General features: G+C 47.2%; 1 protein-coding gene across 6 annotated transcripts in view; it reads right to left on the reverse strand.

The window, feature by feature from the left end:
- The window catches only part of sned1 (sushi, nidogen and EGF-like domains 1), a 376,981-nt gene that overhangs the window by 188,023 nt on the left and 169,794 nt on the right, over nucleotides 1-19,164 (reverse strand). For all 6 annotated transcript variants that reach the window (XR_011934549.1, XM_072474925.1, XM_072474927.1 and 3 more), the window contains exons 16-19: nucleotides 15,543-15,656; nucleotides 8,322-8,615; nucleotides 3,519-3,702; nucleotides 2,001-2,113 (exon numbers count right to left, since the gene is read on the reverse strand). Coding sequence is in view for 5 of the 6 variants with exons in the window: in XM_072474925.1 (XP_072331026.1) it covers nucleotides 2,001-2,113; nucleotides 3,519-3,702; nucleotides 8,322-8,615; nucleotides 15,543-15,656 (705 nt within the window). In the remaining variant the exon portion in view is untranslated. The remainder of the gene's footprint in view (nucleotides 1-2,000; nucleotides 2,114-3,518; nucleotides 3,703-8,321; nucleotides 8,616-15,542; nucleotides 15,657-19,164) is intronic.

Genomic DNA, 19,164 nt, shown 5'->3' on the forward strand with positions numbered 1-19,164 from the left:
TCCTAGGATAAATCCCATCAGGTCCCGGGGACTTATCTATTTTCAGCCTGTCCAGAATTGCCAACACCTCTTCCCTACGTACCTCAATGCCATCTATTCTATTAGCCTGGGGCTCAGCATTCTCCTCCACAACATTATCTTTTTCCTGAGTGAATACTGACGAAAAATATTCATTTAGTATCTCGCCTATCTCTTCAGACTCCACACACAATTTCCCATCCCTATCCTTGACTGGTCCTACTCTTTCCCTAGTCATTCGCTTATTCCTGACATACCTATAGAAAGCTTTTGGGTTTTCCTTGATCCTTCCTGCCAAATACTTCTCATGTTGAGGAACAGTGGAGAACATTTCGAGCGATCTTTCACAGTGTTCAGAAAAGGTTCATACCGACAAAAAAGAAAGACGGTAGAAAGGGGAAAAATCGACTGTGGATATCTAAGGAGGGAGGGAGAGTATCAAATTGAAGGAATTTTTTTGAGGACGTTACCAGTGCAGTAGATAACGGGGAGCCAATAGATGTGGTATATCTGGATTTCCAGAAAGCTTTTGACAAGGTGCCACACAAAAGGTTGCTGCATAAACTAAAGATGAATGGCATTGAGGGTAAAGTGGTAGCATGGGTAGAGGATTGGTTAACTAACAGAAAGCAGAGAGTGGGGATAAATGGGTGTTTCTCTGGTTGGCAACCTGTAACTAGTGGGGTCCCTCAAGGATCAGTGTTGGGCCCGCAGTTGTTCACAATTTACATAGACGATTTGGAGTTGGGGACCAAGTGCAATGTGTCAAAGTTTGCAGACGACACTAAGATGAGTGGTAAAGCAAAAAGTGCAGAGGATACCGGAAGTCTGCAGAAGGATTTGGAAAGGTTAGGTGAATGGGCTAGGGTCTGGCAGATGGAATTCAATGTTGCCAAGTGTGAGGCTATCCATTTTGGGATGAATAACAGCAGAATGGATTATTATTTAAACGGTAAGATGTTAAAACATGCTGCTGTGCAGAGGGAACTGGGTGTGCTGGTGCACGAGTCGCAAAAAGTTGGTGTGCAGGTGCAACAGGTGATTAAGAAGGCTAATCGAGTTTTGTCTTTCGTTGCTAGAGGGATGGAGTTCAAGACTAGGGAGGTTATGCTGCAATTGTATAGGGTGTTGGTGAGGCCGCATCTGGAGTATTGTGTTCAGTTTTGGTCTCCTTACCTGAGAAAGGACATATTGGCACTGGAGGGAGTGCAGAGGAGATTCACTAGGTTGATCCCAGAGTTGAGGGGATTAGATTATGACGAGAGGTTGAGTAGACTGGGACTGCACTCATTGGAGTTTAGAAGGATGCGGGAGGATCTTATTGAAACATATAAAATTATGAAGGGAATAGATAGGATAGATGCAGGCAGGTTGTTTCCACTGGTCGGGGACAGCAGAAATAGGGGGCATAGCCTCAAAATAAGGGGAAGTAGATTCAGGACGGAGTGTAGGCGGAACTTCTTCACCCAAAGGGTTGTGAATCTCTGGAATTCCTTGCCCAGTGAAGCAGTTGAGGCTCCTTCTTTAAACGTTTTAAAGAAAAAGATAGATACCTTTCTAAAGAATAAAGGGATTCGGGGATATGGTGTACGGGCCGGAGAGTGGAGCTGAGTCCACAAAGATCAGCCATGATCTCATTAAATGGCGGAGCAGGCTCGAGGGGCCAGATGGCCTACTCCTGTTCCTAGTTCTTATGTTCTTATGTTCTTATAGGGATGGGCGATAAATGTTGGCCTTGGCAACGACTCTCACATCCCATGAATAAGTAAAAGAAATTAGACAGCACAATACCCTAAAGATGAACGGAGGATTGATGTACAACTATCATCAGTCCACTTAATCCGAACAGATTCAGCTACTCAACGAATGATTTCCCATTTAACCTGCTTTCAGGCATAACTGCTGTGAGCCTTAGATCCCTTCTGGTGCAATGAGAGTAAAGCAAAGCCATATAGAACGTTTCAGAGAGGGTCAGAACCTACGTGTCCACACAGGTAAGGGTGGAGCTGTGAGACCCTCCAAAAGGCCCTCCTGAGCCTCAAGACTCATCTGTGGCATGGCTTCCACTGTATAAAGTTCTCCCGGAGAAAGGTCACTGCAGACAAACAAGAAGGAAAAGCAAATAATCCATTACTTTAAAAGACTGGAATTTGACCACCGATTGCCCCATACCCCACATCACACCCCCCCCCCCCCCCCCCCCCCCAACCAACTTTCTTGGTGCGGAGTAATTTTGGAATACTGTTGCACTGGCACAGCATTCATAGCCTGAATTCACAGTACCATGCCTGAATGACTAGTTTGCACACCTGGTCCTGGGTAGAGCTTTTCAATTGTGACCATGTCATTGTTAAAATACAATCATAAGTTCATAAGATATAGGAGCAGAATTAGGCCATTCTGCCCATCGAGTCTGCTCCGCCATTCTATCAGGGCTGATGTGTTCCTCATCTGCTACCTATAATGTTACAGGCCAATAGCCACATGATAGGCTAGATTTTGTTGGGGCAGTGAAGGGGCATGGTGACAGGCAGAAAAGCAGGGGCAACCCCACCATGGATTGTTGGGGACCCTCAGCTACCTTTTAGGCTCAAGCGATAGGTTATTAGCTGCTGTCAAGGCACCCTGTCCCATTGAAAGCTGCCTGCCCCCACAGCTGCCGGCCACTCAGAGTGTGGGCAGCTCTTCAGTCTCTGGAACTCCACTGGGAGTGGTGGTCACTGCAGGTTCTGCACTCTGCTGCAGGGCGCTGCCCTCGAAACAAGGCGAGTGAGGTTGAAAGTTGTCAGGGCCAGTCTGGCAGTGGGGTGAGAGGGGAGAGATGTTGCTGCAGCCATTGTCACTGGGAGCCCTATGGGACATGCGATTAAGAGGACCTTCCCATCCCTCAGCCCATTGGCAGGCCACCAGGTTTCATCAGGTGGTCTGCCCATATGGGGGAGGGGCTACGCACTATTGATAAACTGCCATTGCTAGCAGGAAGCGGCCCTCAATTGGACTCTACACTGGCTCTACTCAGGGTAGAAGGGCAATGCCCCAGCTTCTCTGTCACCTGCAGAATGCCATGGTAGCAGGATAATAATGGGCACACCCACCCCTTGCTTTTCCTCACCATTTTATGGACTCCTCTACCTCCCAGCCTATCTCCATGTCCCAAATTTAGGTTACTGAACATTAATCAGCAATGAGAATCATGGCTAAATCCCTCCTCCCACTATTACACTGTCACCATCAGCCCCTCCACCTCCAACTACCAGAAGTTCAGCTGTTGAATCCAAAGCATAGTTCCAACTGAGACTGGTGAAGAGGGGCAAGATCCCATTGGGCAGGAACTGCCTGTTAATAAAGATTACATTTGTGGAAACATACCTCATTGACAACTGGAGCTGGGGAAAATTATAGCAGTGAATACTCCCCTCAGCCTGGTAATGGGGGGCTGGGGGTGAGGATTAGTGGGGCGGAGACAGGCTGATGCGAACGAGTGTCATTACTTTACTTACCGAAAGGTGTAGTGCGTGAGGTTAGACCCCAGCAAAACAGTCATTTCTGCAGTTGCATCAGGAGACTTCAGAGAGAGGCGGATAGCGCTGATGATCGACTGTCTTGAGCTGTGCAAAGACCAGGTGATAGATATGCTGGAAGCAGTGACGTTCGCTACCGACAGGTTTCCAATAGGACCAGGTTCTGGTGGGAAGAAGAGAAACTGCCATCACTTTACAGAGGTGCAGCATAAGGAAACAGGATACCCCTGCGGAGGTTCTGGCGAGATGGGGTGGCAGGGAAGGAAGGAGTGAATCACTGTGAACTAAAATCAGAGAAAAATGGAGATACATAGCACGGCCAGTGAGCATCTTAAAGAGAAAGACAGGTTAACGCTCAATGTGCCTACCATGCACCCAATGACAATAGTGTACTGTCACCGAAGTGGTAATCTAGATGCCCAGGCTAACCCACTGGGGTCATGGGCTGGGATTCTCTGATCCCGCGCCGGGTCGGAGAATTGCTGGGGGGGGGTGGGGGGGGGGGGGCGAATCACACCACACCGCTCCGATGCCAGGCCGCCGACGGAGAATCGGCGGCAATCGCGCCTGCGGGGTCGCTGCCGCGCCGGTCGGGGGCCGTTGAAAGCGGCCCCTGCGGCAATGCTCTGCGCTCGACGGGCCAAGTGCCCGCCGAGTTCCGCCGTGTCCCATCGGCGTGAGTTACGTATGGTCCTACCCGGCAGGACCTGAGCGTTCTGGCTGCGTGGCGGGGGGGGGGGGGGGGGGGGGGGGGGTGGGGAGGCAGGGGGATTCGACTCTGGAGGGGGACCTCCACGGTGGCCAGGCCCGCGATCGGGGCCTACCGATTGGCGGGCAAGCTAATTCCGGTGGGCGGGGGGGGACCGGTGTTCCTCTGCAACGGGCCTCTGTAGGGCTCCGTCATATTGCCCGCGGACCGGCGCGGAGACGGCAACCCACGCCATGCGCGGATCCGCGCCGGCCGTGGCGCACCGGTTTTCAGCGCCGGAGCAGCGCACAGCAGTCCGGCGTTCTCCTAGCCCCCTAGGAAGGAGTGAATGCCTGGGCCTGGAGGCCCGTTGACGCCGGCGTCGATCGCTCCGGTTTTGACGCCGGCGTCAACACTTGGCCGGGGTTTCGGAGAATCCCGGCCATGGTGTTCAAATCCCACCATGGCAGCTGGTGGAATTTGAATTAAATTTATCAAGCTGGGATCGAAAACTTGAGCTCAGTGACAGTGACCATGAAACTACCAGCGATTGGTGTAAAAAGATATCTAGTTCATGCATGCCCTTTTGGGAAGGAAATCTGCCATCTTTACCTGGTCTGGTCAAAATGTGACTGCAGATCCACAGCAATGTGGTTGACTCTAAGAATGTCTAGTAGACACTAGAAGAATGGCTGCTTCAGCCCGGTTGTTTTAAAAGCTTATAGGCCCTCTGGCTCTCACCCTTAACACCACCTGACCCACTCCCCATGCCCCCTTCATGCCAACTCAAGTCACATGCATGCCAACTCATGCCCCCCACCTACCCAATCCTCATGGCCCCTCATATCCTCCATGCTGCCTCCATAGCAACTCACCCAGTATTCACCATGGCAGATGTCAGGGGTCACGCGGAGATGAGAAAAAACAAACATCTAACCATCTAATATAGTTCTCCCTCATACACCTTTGACAGTAAAAAATAGCTCCCATTCATGAGGTCCATTCAAAGCTTTTTAATCCCCTCAGGTGGTTATAATAATAATAATCTTTATTATTGTCACAAGTAGGCTTACATTTACACTGCATTAAAGTTACTGTGAAAATCCCCTAGTCGCCACACTCCGGCACCTGTTTAGGTACACTGAGGGAGAATTCAGAATGTCCCCAAATGACCTAACAAGCATGTCTTTCAGGACTTGTGAGGGGAAACCGGAGCACCCGGAGGGAACCCACGCAGACGCGGGGAGAACATGCAGACTCCGCACAGACAGTGACCCAAGCTGGAATCGAACCTGGGACACTGGCGCTGTGAAGCAAGTGCTAACCACTGTGCTACCGTGCTGCCCATCTCCTATAAAGACACATTTTCAGATCGCACATTGTCAGGAACAATGTGTGACTTTTAAGTTTAATTTAGCTCAGAAAAACAAATATAAATTAAAATTGGAAATGGGCGTGGGACCTTGGCACTTGGGTTCCACCCACCAGCTTTAAATGTTCCTGGAGGTGACCAAAATTCTACGAAGCCCCATGTCAAATATGTTTTGTAAGAACAGGGCTGTAAAATCATGCAATATGCAGCATGCATAGAATTTTCTTTTTTCTTCCCAAAGTGTCAACTTGTGTGGGAAAAGTGGCCGTAGCCTGCCGGCTGTGCTGCTGGCTTTTCCCGCCAAATTTGTGAATACTCTGGAGGAAAGAAAATCCAGGAGGCCAGTCCCACAACGTCACTTTGCCAGCAACTTAGGCTCCTGAGAGACGAATAAAGGTAAAAAATGGAATGGTCCCACAAACATGGATGGAAATCCCCTCCCGCCCCCCCCCCCTCCCCACACCCCAGAGAAACCACCCGAACCTCCTCAAAGGAGGTCTACCTCCCGCACTGCCTGGATACTGCCCGAGTATGTGCCTCTCTGCTTTGGGGGGGCTGCAATTGTGCACCCCCCAGCGGGTTCTGTTTGCTGTTTTCCAGTTTTAAAAAATCTATTGTAAACTCCGGCCATGTGACGTTACGCCAGCGTGGGGGTGGTGGCTTTTTTATGTGGAGTGATGTTATAGTGGGGGGGCTCACTAATTTTAAGTGCATTAAAATGGGCTTCCCATCATTCCATAGCGAGAACCCCATGAAGTCACTGGCGGGGGCAGGGACAATCGGGCGGGTAAAGCCACCGGCGTAAAAGCCCTTTTGGGGTTCCCCCTTGAAACAGGGTCAGAAAATCCCCCATCCTACCTTTAAGGCATAAAAGGTTTATTCGCTAAGTGAAGTAAACGGCGGCGGTTCAGGTCAGGGAACTTTACAGATTGCACAGTACTTTCTGCAGCTCAGTTGTCGCCTCTGAATCAGAAGCTGGTGTTTTCAGGTCCTAATTCAGAGACTTGAATATGTAATCCAAGCTGGGCACGAAGGGAATGCTGCACTGTCAGAAGTGTGGGTTTTGCATGAGATGAGAAGGGGAGCTTCAGTCTCCCCTTTCACCTGCAGCTAAATGATCGCCTGACTCTATATTGAAGAAGAGCATGGCAGGTCTCCCAGTGCACTACAAGAGAACAAAGGACAAAGAAAAGTACAGCACAGGAACAGGCCCTTTGGCCCTCCAACCCTGTGCCGATCATGAGGCCCTAATTAAAAAAACTTTCTGCCCTTACTCGGTCCGTATCCCTCTATTTTCTGCCTGTTCATATATCCATCCAGATGCCTCTTAAATGTTGCGAATGTGCCTGCTTCCACCACATCCTCTGACAGCACGTTCCAGGCCCCCACCACTTTCTGCATGATAAACAAACCCCGTGCATCGCCCTTAAACCTTCCTCCTCTCACCTTGAATCTGTGCCCCCTTGTATTTGACACTTCCACCCTTGGAAAAAGCCTCTGACTATCCACCCTGTCTATGCCTCTCATAATTTTGTAGGCCTCAGGAGCTCGATTCTCCGTCAGCGGGTTCCTCCGTTTCACCAGCAGTGCTCTCACGCCCATGGATTTCCCGCCAGTGGGAGGCGGCCACAGTGGGAAACCCCATTGGCCGGCTGCAGGGTCGGAGAATGCCCCTGTCAGCGGGGGAGTGCCGCACCGGAAAACGGGTGTGAGAGGACGGAGAATCCCGCCCCATGGTCTGCTCCAGCCTCTGTCTTTCCAGTGAAAACAATCCTTCTTTATTCAACCTCTCCTCATAGCCAACACACTCGAGACCAGGCAACATTCTGGTGAACCTTCTTTGCACTCTCTCCAAAGCTTCCACGTGCTTCTGATAATGTGGTGACCAGAATTGCACGCAATACTCCAAATGTGGCCTAACCAGGCTTTTATATAGCTGCAACATGATTTCCCAACTCCTGTACTCAATGCCCTGGTGGATGAAGGCAAGCATGCCATATACCTGTACCGTAAATATTTGCCTCTCAACCAAATTTATTGAAGCAGACGACCTAGTCATCATGGTTATGGTACCTTTCTGTGCACCACTGGCAACAAACGTTACCTCCGTTAAAACAGTGATTACAATTCGAAAGCGCTGCTGTAAACCAGATCTGAAGCCACAAAAGGCACCGCATGAATACAAATCCTTTCATTAATAGTAGGTTATAAGTCAGCCATCCAGTTAGAACCGGAAGCCTGTGAAAAAGGATGGTGTGTGTTAATCTGATGTAAAATCTGTAGTAGCTGGCCCCTTTAAGGGGCGACCTTCTGAAGGGTCGTATGACCCGCTCGTCCAATTGGTACCTAGCATTTTGAAACGCCGAGCAGTTCTTTCATCAAACTCCTCAGTTCGATCCAGGAGGCAGACTGGCAGCATCGTGGCTGCACTACTCTGTACATGGCATCATGTGTAAATAAATGTTTGTTGTTTGTACCCAACTGGTGGAGTTAAGTTACTGCACAATTACAAAATCCTAATGCACACAAACGGAGCTTGCAAAAGGCAAAATATCCCAATGCAGCCTGTGTCTGCTCTCTTAAAGGGAGAGGCAGGCGGAAAGACAAACTGGGAGTTTGTCCGAAAGTTACCATTGGGTGAAAATGGTGGTGTTTGGATTGGTTGGGAAAAAGAGGAATATCAAATGAACGTGGAAACGCAGTGAGGAATGAGCACACTTACTTGTCCACACCAGGAGCACAGCAGGCTTGCTGATGTCATTCTGATTGACGTTGCGTTTAACTGAGAAAATAGAGATGTTATAGAGTCTTCCTGGGGATAACGGCCTCAGCCGGTGCCGTGATCGACTTTTGTCGACAAAATCAGTCTTGCGCACTTTCCCGTCATAGGATGTATACGTGACCGCAAAGCCATCGATCAGCTCCTGTGCGTTGTCGATCCCTGGCGCATGCCATGAGATTTCAATCTCGGTACCCTCTGCTTTTTCCACCTTCAGTGCTGCTGGTGGAGCCAGTTCTGGGAAACAAATTGAAAGAGGAATGAACAGAACGGCAATGCTAGCTCAGTACAAGCCAATAGCAGACACTCATTTACACTCATCTACATCTCTGATGTGGCCTCCCAACTGCTGCCAATTCCATTGAGAGGGGAACAAAGTACCAAAGGAGAAAAGGTGATTGGTTCTAACAGCCCCATTTAGCCTGCAGCCCATTCACACACTACACACACACATGACAAGCTGAATTCAGGAAGTTAGGAGTTAAATTAAAAAGTCGGACCTCAAAGGTAGTAATCTCAGGATTGCTACCAGTGCCACGTGCAAGTCAGAATAGGAATATCAGGATAGATAGGATGAATGTGTGGCTCGAGAGATGGTGCAAGAGGGAGTGATTCAAATTCCTGGGGCATTGGAACTGGTTCTGGGGGAGGTGGGACCAGTATAAACCAGACTGTCTGCACCTGGGCAGGACTGAACCAATGTCCTGGGGTGGGGGGGGGGGTTGCTAGTGCTGTTGGGAGGGTTTAAACTAATGTGGTAGGGGGATAGGAACCGATGCAGGAGGTTGGAGGGAAATAAAATGGGGACAGAAACAAAAGGCAGTAAGGGGGAAAGTGCAAGGCAGAGAAGACATCGTCAAAAATCATAAAGGGCCACAGTACAGGGTACCGTGACTGAGGAGAGCTCAGTGAATAAGCCCAACAATACTAAAAGGAATAAAACGGGAAGTAAAAACATAAATGGAAAGTAAAGCATGAAGATATGGATTCAGTGATAAGGAAAATTAGGAGAAAAGTTAAAAGGAAAAATAACTTAGTAGAGGTTACTGATAAAGGTGTTAGGAGTCAAAAAGGAGGTATAAAAGCCAACATATGGGTACTTTACCTGAATGCTCGTAGTATTCGGAATAAGGTAAATGAGTTGAAGGCGCAAATCATCGTGAATGACTATGATTTAGTAGCCATTACTGAAACAGATGATCACGACTGGGAGTTAAATATTCAAGGGTATCAAACTATTTAGAAAGACAGAGTGGATGGTAAGGGATTTGGTGTAGCTCTGATATTTAAGGATGACATCCGGGCAGTAGTGAGGGATGACATCACTGATCTCCGTAGTCTACAGGCCACCAAATAGTAACATTACGGTGGGGTGGGCAATAAACAAAGAAATAACAGATGCATGTAGAAATGGTACAGCAGTTATCATGGGGGATTTTAATCTACATGTCGATTGGTTTAACCAGGTCGGTCAAGGCAGCCTTGAGGAGGAGTTTATAGAATGTATCCGCGATAGTTTCCTAGAACAGTATGTAATGGAACCTACGAGGGAACAAGCGGTCCTAGATCTGGTCCTGTGTAATGAGACAGGATGGATTAATGATCTCATAGTTAGGGATCCTCTCATAAGGATATATATATAAATGATTTGGAGGAAAATGTAACTGGTCTGATTAGTAAGTTTGCAGACGACACAAAGGTTGGTGGAATTGCGGATAGCGATGAGGACTGTCGGAGGATACAGCAGGATTTAGATTGTTTGGAGACTTGGGCGGAGAGATGGCAGATGGAGTTTAATCCGGACAAATGTGAGGTAATGCATTTTGGAAGGTCTAATGCAGGTAGGGAATATACAGTGAATGGTAGAACCCTCAAGAGTATTGAAAGTCAAAGAGATCTAGGAGTACAGGTCCACAGGTCATTGAAAGGGGCAACACAGGTGGAGAAGGTAGTCAAGAAGGCATACGGCATGCTTGCCTTCATTGGCCGGGACATTGAGTATAAGAATTGGCAAGTCATGTTGCAGCTGTATAGAACCTTAGTTAGGCCACACTTGGAGTATAGTGTTCAATTCTGGTCGCCACACTACCAGAAGGATGTGGAGGCTTTAGAGAGGGTGCAGAAGAGATTTACCAGAATGTTGCCTGGTATGGAGGGCATTAGCTATCAGGAGCGGTTGAATAAACTCGGTTTGTTCTCACTGGAACGAAGGAGGTTGAGGGGAGACCTGATAGAGGTATATAAAATTATGAGGGGCATAGACAGAGTGGATAGTCAGAGGCTTTTCCCCAGGGTAGAGGGGTCAATTACTAGGGGGCATAGGTTTAAGGTGAGAGGGGCAAGGTTTAGAGTAGATGTACGAGGCAAGTTTTTTACGCAGAGGGTATTGGGTGCCTGGAACTCGCTACCGGAGGAGGTAGTGGAAGCAGGGACGATAGGGACATTTAAGGGGCATCTTGACAAATATATGAATAGGATGGGAACAGAAGGATACGGACCCAGGAAGTGTAGAAGATTGTAGTTTAGTCGGGCAGCATGGTTGGCACGGGCTTGGAGGGCCGAAGGGCCTGTTCCTGTGCTGTACATTTCTTTGTTCTTTGTTTTGTTAAGGTGCGATCACAATATGGTGGAATTTAAAATACAGATGGAGGGTGGGAAGGTAAAATCAAACACGAGTGTTTTGTGTTTAAACAAAGATTACAATGGGATGAGAGAAGAGCTGGCTAAGTTAGACTGGGCGCAAAGACTTTATGGTGGAACAGTGGAGAACATTCCAAGCGATTTTCACAGTGCTCAGCAAAAGTTTATACCAACAAAAAGGAAGGTCGGTAGAAAGAGGGAAAATCGACCGTGGATATCGAAGGAAATAAGGGAGAGTATCAAATTGAAGGAAAAGTGGCAAAGGTTAGTGGGAGACTAGAGGATTGGGAAATCTTTAGGGGGCAACAGAAAGCTACTAAAAAAGCTATAAAGAAGAATAATATAGATTATGTGAGTAAACTTGCTCAGAATATAAAAACAGATAGTAAAAGTTTCTACAAATATATAAAACAAAAAAGAGTGGCGGAGGTAAATATTGGTCCTTCAGAGGATAAGAAGAGAGATTTAATAATGGGAGATGAGGAAATGGCTGAGGAACTGAACAGGTTTTTTGGGTCGGTCTTCACAGTGGAAGACACAAATAACATGCCAGTGACTGATGGAAATGAGGCTATGACAGATGAAGACCTTGAGACGATTGTTATCACTAAGGAGGTCGTGATGGGCAAGCTAATGGGGTTAAAGGTAAACATGTCTCCTGGCCCTGATGGAATACATCCCAGGGTACTAAAAGAGATGGCTAAGGAAATTGCGAATGCACTCGTGATAATTTACCAAAATTCACTGGGCTCTGGGGTGGTCCCGGCGGATTGGAAATTAGCAAACGTGACATCACTGTTTAAAAAACGAGGTAGGCAGAAAGCGGGTAATTATAGGCCAGTTAACTTAACTTCAGTAGTAGGGAAGATGCTGGAATCTATCATCAAGGAAGAAATAGCGAGGCATCTGGATGGAAAATGTCCCAGTGGACAGATGCAGCATGGGTTCATAAAGGGCAGGTCGTGCCTAACTAATTTAGTGGAATTTTTTGAGGACATTACCAGTGTGGTAGACAACGGGGAGCCAATGGGTGTGGTATATCTGGATTTCCAGAAAGCTTTTGACAAGGTGTCACACAAAAGGTTGCTGCATAAGATAAAGATGCATGGTGTTCAGGGTAAAGTAATAACATGGATAGCGGATTGATGAATTAATAGAAAGCAAAGAGATGGAGATTAATGGGTATTTCTCTGGCTGGCAATCAGTAGCTAGTGGTGTCCCTCAGGGATCAGTGTTGGGCCCACAATTGTTCACAATTTACATAGATGATTTGAAGTTGGGGATCAAGTGCAATGTGCCCAAGACACTGAGATGAGTGGTAAAACAAAAAGAGGACACTGGAAGTCTGCAGACAGATTTGAAGTGAATGGGCTCGGGTCTAGCAGATGGAATAAAATGTTGACAAATGTGAGGTTATCCATTTTGGTAGGAATAACAGCAAAAGGGATTATTATTTAAATGATGAAATATTAAAACATGCTGCTGTGCAGATGTACTAGGTGTCCTTGTACATGAGTCGCAAAAAGTTGGTTTACAGGTGCAACAGGTGATTATGAAGGTGAATGGAGTTTTGTCCTTCATTGCTAGAGGGATGGAGTTTAAGACTAGGGCTGGTCACTGCATTATAGGAAGGACGTGGAGGCTTTGGAGCGGGTGCAGAGGAGATTTACCAGGATGTTGCCTGGTATGGAGGGAAAATCTTATGAGGAAAGGCTGATGGACTTGAGGTTGTTTTCGTTGGAGAGAAGAAGGTTAAGAGGAGACTTAATAGAGGCATACAAAATGATCAGGGGGTTGGATAGGGTGGACAGTGAGAGCCTTCTCCCGCGGATGGAAATGGCTGGCACGAGGGGACATAACTTTAAACTGAGGGGTAATAGATATAGGACAGAGGTTAGAGGTAGGTTCTTTACGCAAAGAGTAGTGAGGCCGTGGAATGCCCTACCTGCTACAGTAGTGAACTCGCCAACATTGAGGGCATTTAAAAGTTTATTGGATAAACATATGGATGATAATGGCATAGTGTAGGTTAGATGGCTTTTGTTTCGGTGCAACATCGTGGGCCGAAGGGCCTGTACTGCGCTGTATTGTTCTATATGTTCTATATATATAACTGTCCACACCTGGAGTATTGTGTTCAGTTTTAGTCTTTTAGGTTAATCCCAGAGTTGAGGGGGTTGGATTACGAGGAGAGGTTGAGTGGACTGGGACTGTTGGAAGTTCGAAGGATGCGGGGGGTGGGGATCTTATAGAAACATATAAAATTATGAAGGGACTAGATAGGATAAATGCGGGCAGGTTGTTCCCACTGGCGGGTGAAAGCAGAACTAGGGGGCATGGCCTCAAATAAGGGGAAGTAGATTTAGGACTGAGTTTAGGAGGAACTTCTTCACCCAAAGGGTTGTGAATCTATGGAATTCCCTGCCCGGTGAAGCAATTGAGGCTCCTTCATTACATGTTTTTAAGATAAAGATAGATAGTTTTATGAAGAATAAAGGAATAAAGAGTTATGGTGTTTGGATGGGAATGTGGAGCTGAGTCCACAAAAGATCAGCCATGATCTCATTGAATGGCGGAGCAGGCTCGAAGGGCCAGATGGCCTACTCCTGCTCCTAGTTCTTATGTTCTTACTCCCAATTTAGGCTCTGACCTCCATCTAATCTCCCTCTGCAGGTAGTACACAACCTGCCCCATCATTTTTAAAAAATAAATTTAGAATGCCCAATTCATTTTTTCCAATTAACGGGAAATTTAGCGTCGCCAATCCACCTTCCCTGCACATCTTTGGATTATGGGGGCGAAACCCATGCAAACACGGGGAGAATGTTCAAACTCCACAGGGACAGTGACCCAGAGCCGGATCAAACCTGGGACCTCAGCGCCGTGAGGCACCAGCACTAACCACTGCACTACCGTGCTGCCAAGCTGCCCCATCACAGGTCCTATTTTCCCATTTAATCATCTTGCAATAAAGTCCAGCCTTCAGTGGCTCATGGCAAGGACACCCATGTCCCTTTGTACACCTACACTTTCTAATGTCTTACCATTTAGGAAATACATCGGTTCCTTTTACCAAAATGGATTACCTCACATTTTTACAAAATATTCCATCTGCCATGTTCTTACCCACTCACTAAGTCTGTACAAATCCTCCTGTGGTCGTTTTACATCTTCCTCACAACACACATTCCCTTCTCGCTTTGGCCAGGATTCTTCGATTTGCGTTCGCCCCGCCACCGCTACCAGCGAGAACGGAGAACTTGGAGCTCCCACTAGTCACAGCCTGACAACATGTTTATTCCTACTCACTGTTTTCTAGCCAGTCCTCAATCCATTTTTATTTTTTAAATTTAGAGTACGCAATTCATTTTTACAATTAAGGGGCAATTTAGCGTGGCCAATCCACCTACCCTGCACATCTTTGGGTTGTGGGGGTGAAACCCACACAAACGCGGGGAGAATGTGCAAACTCCACACGGACAATGACCCAGAGCCAAGATCGAACCAGTGACCTCGGCGCAGTGAGGCAGCATGGCTAACTCACTGCACCAACGTGCTGCCCATCCAAACCTCAATCCATGACAGTACGTTGCCTCCTAGTTCCTGTGCTTTTATTTTGCTATCCAACCGCTCTGTGGGGGACTTTTTCAAAAGTCTTCTCCACTCCAGGACCTGAGCACAAAAGTTTAAGCTAAAACGCCAGTGCAATATAAGGGAGTGCTGCACTGCCAGAGGAGCTGTCTTTTGGATGAGACATTAAAATGAGGCCCAGTCTGCCCTTTCAGGTGCATTTCAAAGATTCCAAGGTTCTATTTTGAAGAACAAAGGACCAAACACAAAGCCTGACTGACGTGCGGTTATGAAAGGCTCAAAATAAATTATAAACGTTCTTTCTTTTTCTCCCTTCCCACTCCCCTATAGTATTGCCCCATTTATTTTATGTAATCTCTCCTTATTCTTCCTTTCAAGATACAGCGCTTATATGCTTCATAGGTATTCCTGATTCCCAAAGCTACTTAAGAAAAACCTCTTGACAGTCACCCATGCTCACCTCTCTACTATTCATCCCTGGCCTGTTCCCACCTGTACTGATTGTCGATCACTCCCAGCTCCCCTAACGCCTGTGCTGATTGTCCATTATTCCCAGCTGCTCTAACGCCTGTACTGATTGTCCCTCACTCCCAGCTTCTCAAATGCCTGTACTGATTATCTGTCACTCTCTGGTGCTCTAATGCTTGTACTGAGTGTCCGTCACGTCCAGCTATTCTAATGCCTATACTGATTGTCACTTCCAGCTCCTCTAACGCCTGTACTGATTGTCCGTCACTCCCAGCTCCTTTAATGACTGTATTGATTTTCCGTCACTCCCAGCTCCTCTAACACCTGTACAGATTGTTTGTCACTCCCACCTCCTCTCACATTTGTATTGATCATTCATCACTCACAGCTCTGCTCACACCTGTACCGACCCACGCTTCGCTGTCTAAACGGTTCTATGGCGAGTGTTTACCATTTGCCCCTTACCTGTATCGCAGTGTTTTCCTGAGTATCCAACTTTGCAAGTGCAGATGTACGATTCATTTACAGTGCGGCAGAAACCACGAGCACCACAGGGGCTTAGAAGGCAGGGATTCACAACTGGTACAACAACACAAACAAACACAACATCACTCAATGATCATCAGGGCTGGCATACAGAGGAAATGCATATTTCTAACCACACAGACTGAGGCAAACTGCAAACTCATGGATACCACTGGAATGGTGTGTATTTGTAATTCTAACATTAATCAATAGGTTGCATATTAGAATCTAATTGGATCGGGTAAGGTTAAATTAATGAGTGCAGCTAATTGGGAAAATTATGCCAGATTTCTATCCATTCAGTGCCCCATCTGTTTTTCCACTTGGGGTTAAAGGGGCAACAAAGGTTCCTCCCAATTTGCAACGTATCATAACAGAAAAAACCCCGGTTGGCATCCTCACTAACATCAGGATTGCTAAAAAACAATGGCTGGAATTCTCTGTTCATTGGGATTCACTTTTCCCACTGGCAGCGCAATCCCGCCAGCGGGGTTCCCAGCGTGGAGTGGTTACAATGGGAAATGCCACTGACAAGCGGTGGGAAGATAGAATCCCGCAGCCAGCGAACTGCGCATGGCCAAGAAACTGGAGAATCCTGCCCCGGTTTACAGGATGACATTTTACTCTGTATCTGATGTCTGCTATGTCTAACCCTTCAAGTGTTTGATGGGGCACTGTAGAAGGAGTTTTATTCTGTATATAACCTGTGGTATGATTCACCAAGAATACTTGTTGGAACTTAATGCAGAAGAGCTTTACTCTGTATCTCATTTACTTCATCATTTAAGACTGTCATGCAATATTGCAAATAGTTAAGAAAAACCCCCAAACAGATTTGGTACATTTTGATCAACTGTAAGGGGCCGATTATTCATTTCTGACTGTAGCTTCATCTCTTATCTAACTCAAATTCATCCAGTGTACATTTTCTTGAGACCCGCACAAAAGGTGTTAATCCCACCCTTCCACACCCCGCCATTCAAACAGGGCGTGAGTAACATTCATTGATACTTGAGGACAGAGAGTTTAACATGTTAACATACTTTCCAACTTTCTCCCTTCTACGGAAAACCATGATTGCTGCTGGCACTGCATTGTATGTAGCTGACCGTACTTCAGCATCTCACCCAAGTGGTGCAAACAGTGGATGTTGATATGCTGTTTGGGGCATCACTGCACTGGGTTAAGTTGAATAAATACATAGACTAATGAATTGATAAAATGACACAGGGTTATATAGGAATGGCAATGCAAGTGGTGTGGTTCAAATGCAGCACATGAGCATTTGGGTAAAATCGATAGCAGTCAGAGAACTGTCAAGGCTGTAGAACAGAGTAGCGATTAGGGTAAACATAAGAAATTGGGTCAAGAAGGTAAATAAAACGGAATAAAGGTAATTGGGCATAGTGACCCTGTGGTGATATACATCACTGTAAGTACACAAAGGGTTAATGTACATAGACTACACCTAGTTAGACACTAGAGGGAACACCAGAGACATGACACACAGACAGTCAACCAATAGGTCAGTAAGATAGGACACGACCAATGGGCATTCAAGATACACACAGAGGTGACACTACCACAGGAGGGCATTACACCAACCCATATAAAAGGACACCTCACACATGCTCAGTCTCTTTCCAGTGGGGACTCTCAGTGAGTACAGACACAGGGTTGATTGAGCATCACTCCCACCACGTGGATTGTAGCAGACTGGTTCGTCAGTCTGAGTAGCTATAGCAGGATTAACAGGAGAGTCGAATCCAAGTAGAAGAATTGTTAATAGTTTAATGAACGTGTTAAAGCTATCTCCAGGTCTGAACCTTCCTTTGTCAGAGTGCACATCAGGAAGCAGCTTATGCTACGTCAAGAGCATAACAAAACATGGTTCCAGGAGTGAACTGCTTCAATCCATACAGTTAAAACTCAGCAAACGGTGACTACCAGCAACAGCAGCCAGGCAAGATGATGTTCAAGATTCCGGTTCCACAGCACCTCAGCTACCAAGGCAATCTCAGTGAAAACTGGCGTTGGTTCAGGCAGAGATTCGAGATCTACCTGGTAGCGTCCGACCTAGATGGCGTGGCGGATGCAGAGAAAATAAAGCTTCTACTTACCATCGCGGGTCCGGAAGCAGCTGAAATCGTCCAGACCTTCAAATACTCAAAGGGGCAAAACAAGAGCGATTTACAGGCAGTCCTGGACAAATTCCAAGAATTCTGCGAGGAACATACAAGAAGAAAAGGTAAAAGAGGCGCCAAAACTCACCGCGAGGTAGGCTTGCAGCAACGAACGGCAGTTTTGAATTGCAGCCTTCTTGGAAAAGGTGCTGCACATGCGCAGTTGCGCGAAGAGCGCACAGAACAGGAAGATCCATTTGCGCATGCGCGAGAATTGCGAAAAAGGCCCCAAGTAAAGGAACAGCGATCTGCACATGCGCAATAGCTTCCTACGCACTGCGTCACACATTTCATGATGTCAGAGGCCCCTGACCATGCCCACTTAAAGGGGAAATGTCTCAAAACACGAAAAAAAAATTAAAGCCTCAAAACCAGATTCTTTCACCTGGAACGACAGCACAATGCCCGAAATTCGACCAGTAGATGAAAGTAACCTCCACAGAACCCTGCAACAAGCAGTTAGCACTGCCCAAAGAGATGATACAGTCCTTGAATTCTTCTTTGGACATCGCGAGCCCAATGCCAGCTCCGACACAAAACATGATGATATGGTCTTGGAAGACAATGACTCAGACGAAGCTTTCACCTTGGGAGGCTACACCAGTACCAAATCCGAACCGCAACTAGAGGGGTTGTACATTGAAGACCCCGACGACGAGTTCTTCGGATTTGAGGATCTTCAGCCCAGCAGATATGACATCCCGACTCGTGAGTGCAGGATTATGCTGTGGCCTGACACCAAGAGACAGAGAGCGGTATAAACCCACAGAGAGCGGCCTGCTGCCACACAGAGAGTGGTCCACGCACCACGAAGGGTCCCCGACTCCACAAAGAGTGGTCCACGTACCACGAAGGGTCCCAGCCTCCACACAGAAAGCAACGCAAGACTCTACAGCACAGTCCTTGCATGAAGAAGAAGTGACTCGAGTGACACAAGTCTCCACAGCGAGCTCGTGGACAGACTCCATGATAGAAGCAACGCAAGACCCCAGAGCGCATCCTTGCATGAACAAGAAGTGATGACAGTTTCCACAGAGAGACCAATGCACGATTCCACACAAGGAACGCTGCAAGACTCCACAGAGGGAGTGACACAAGCCTCCACAGCGAGCTCGTGGACAGCCTCTGTCATAATATACACCAGTATATCATGGTGCAGACACACACTGATGGACACACAGTGGGACCAATCAACATACACAACACCGCAGCCAATCACCAGTGAGAGCACACACACTATAATGACAGGGGACATCAGAGTTCCCGCTCATTCAAGTAGCAGCTAGCTAGGAGCACAGAGCTCACAGCCTGCAACACAGACATTCACCATGTGCTGAGTGCATCAACTGGTTAGGACAAGGCAAAGGTCTTTAGTTAAA

Source organism: Scyliorhinus torazame, chromosome 14, assembly GCF_047496885.1.
Source record: "Scyliorhinus torazame isolate Kashiwa2021f chromosome 14, sScyTor2.1, whole genome shotgun sequence".
Classification (NCBI taxonomy): domain Eukaryota; kingdom Metazoa; phylum Chordata; class Chondrichthyes; order Carcharhiniformes; family Scyliorhinidae; genus Scyliorhinus; species Scyliorhinus torazame.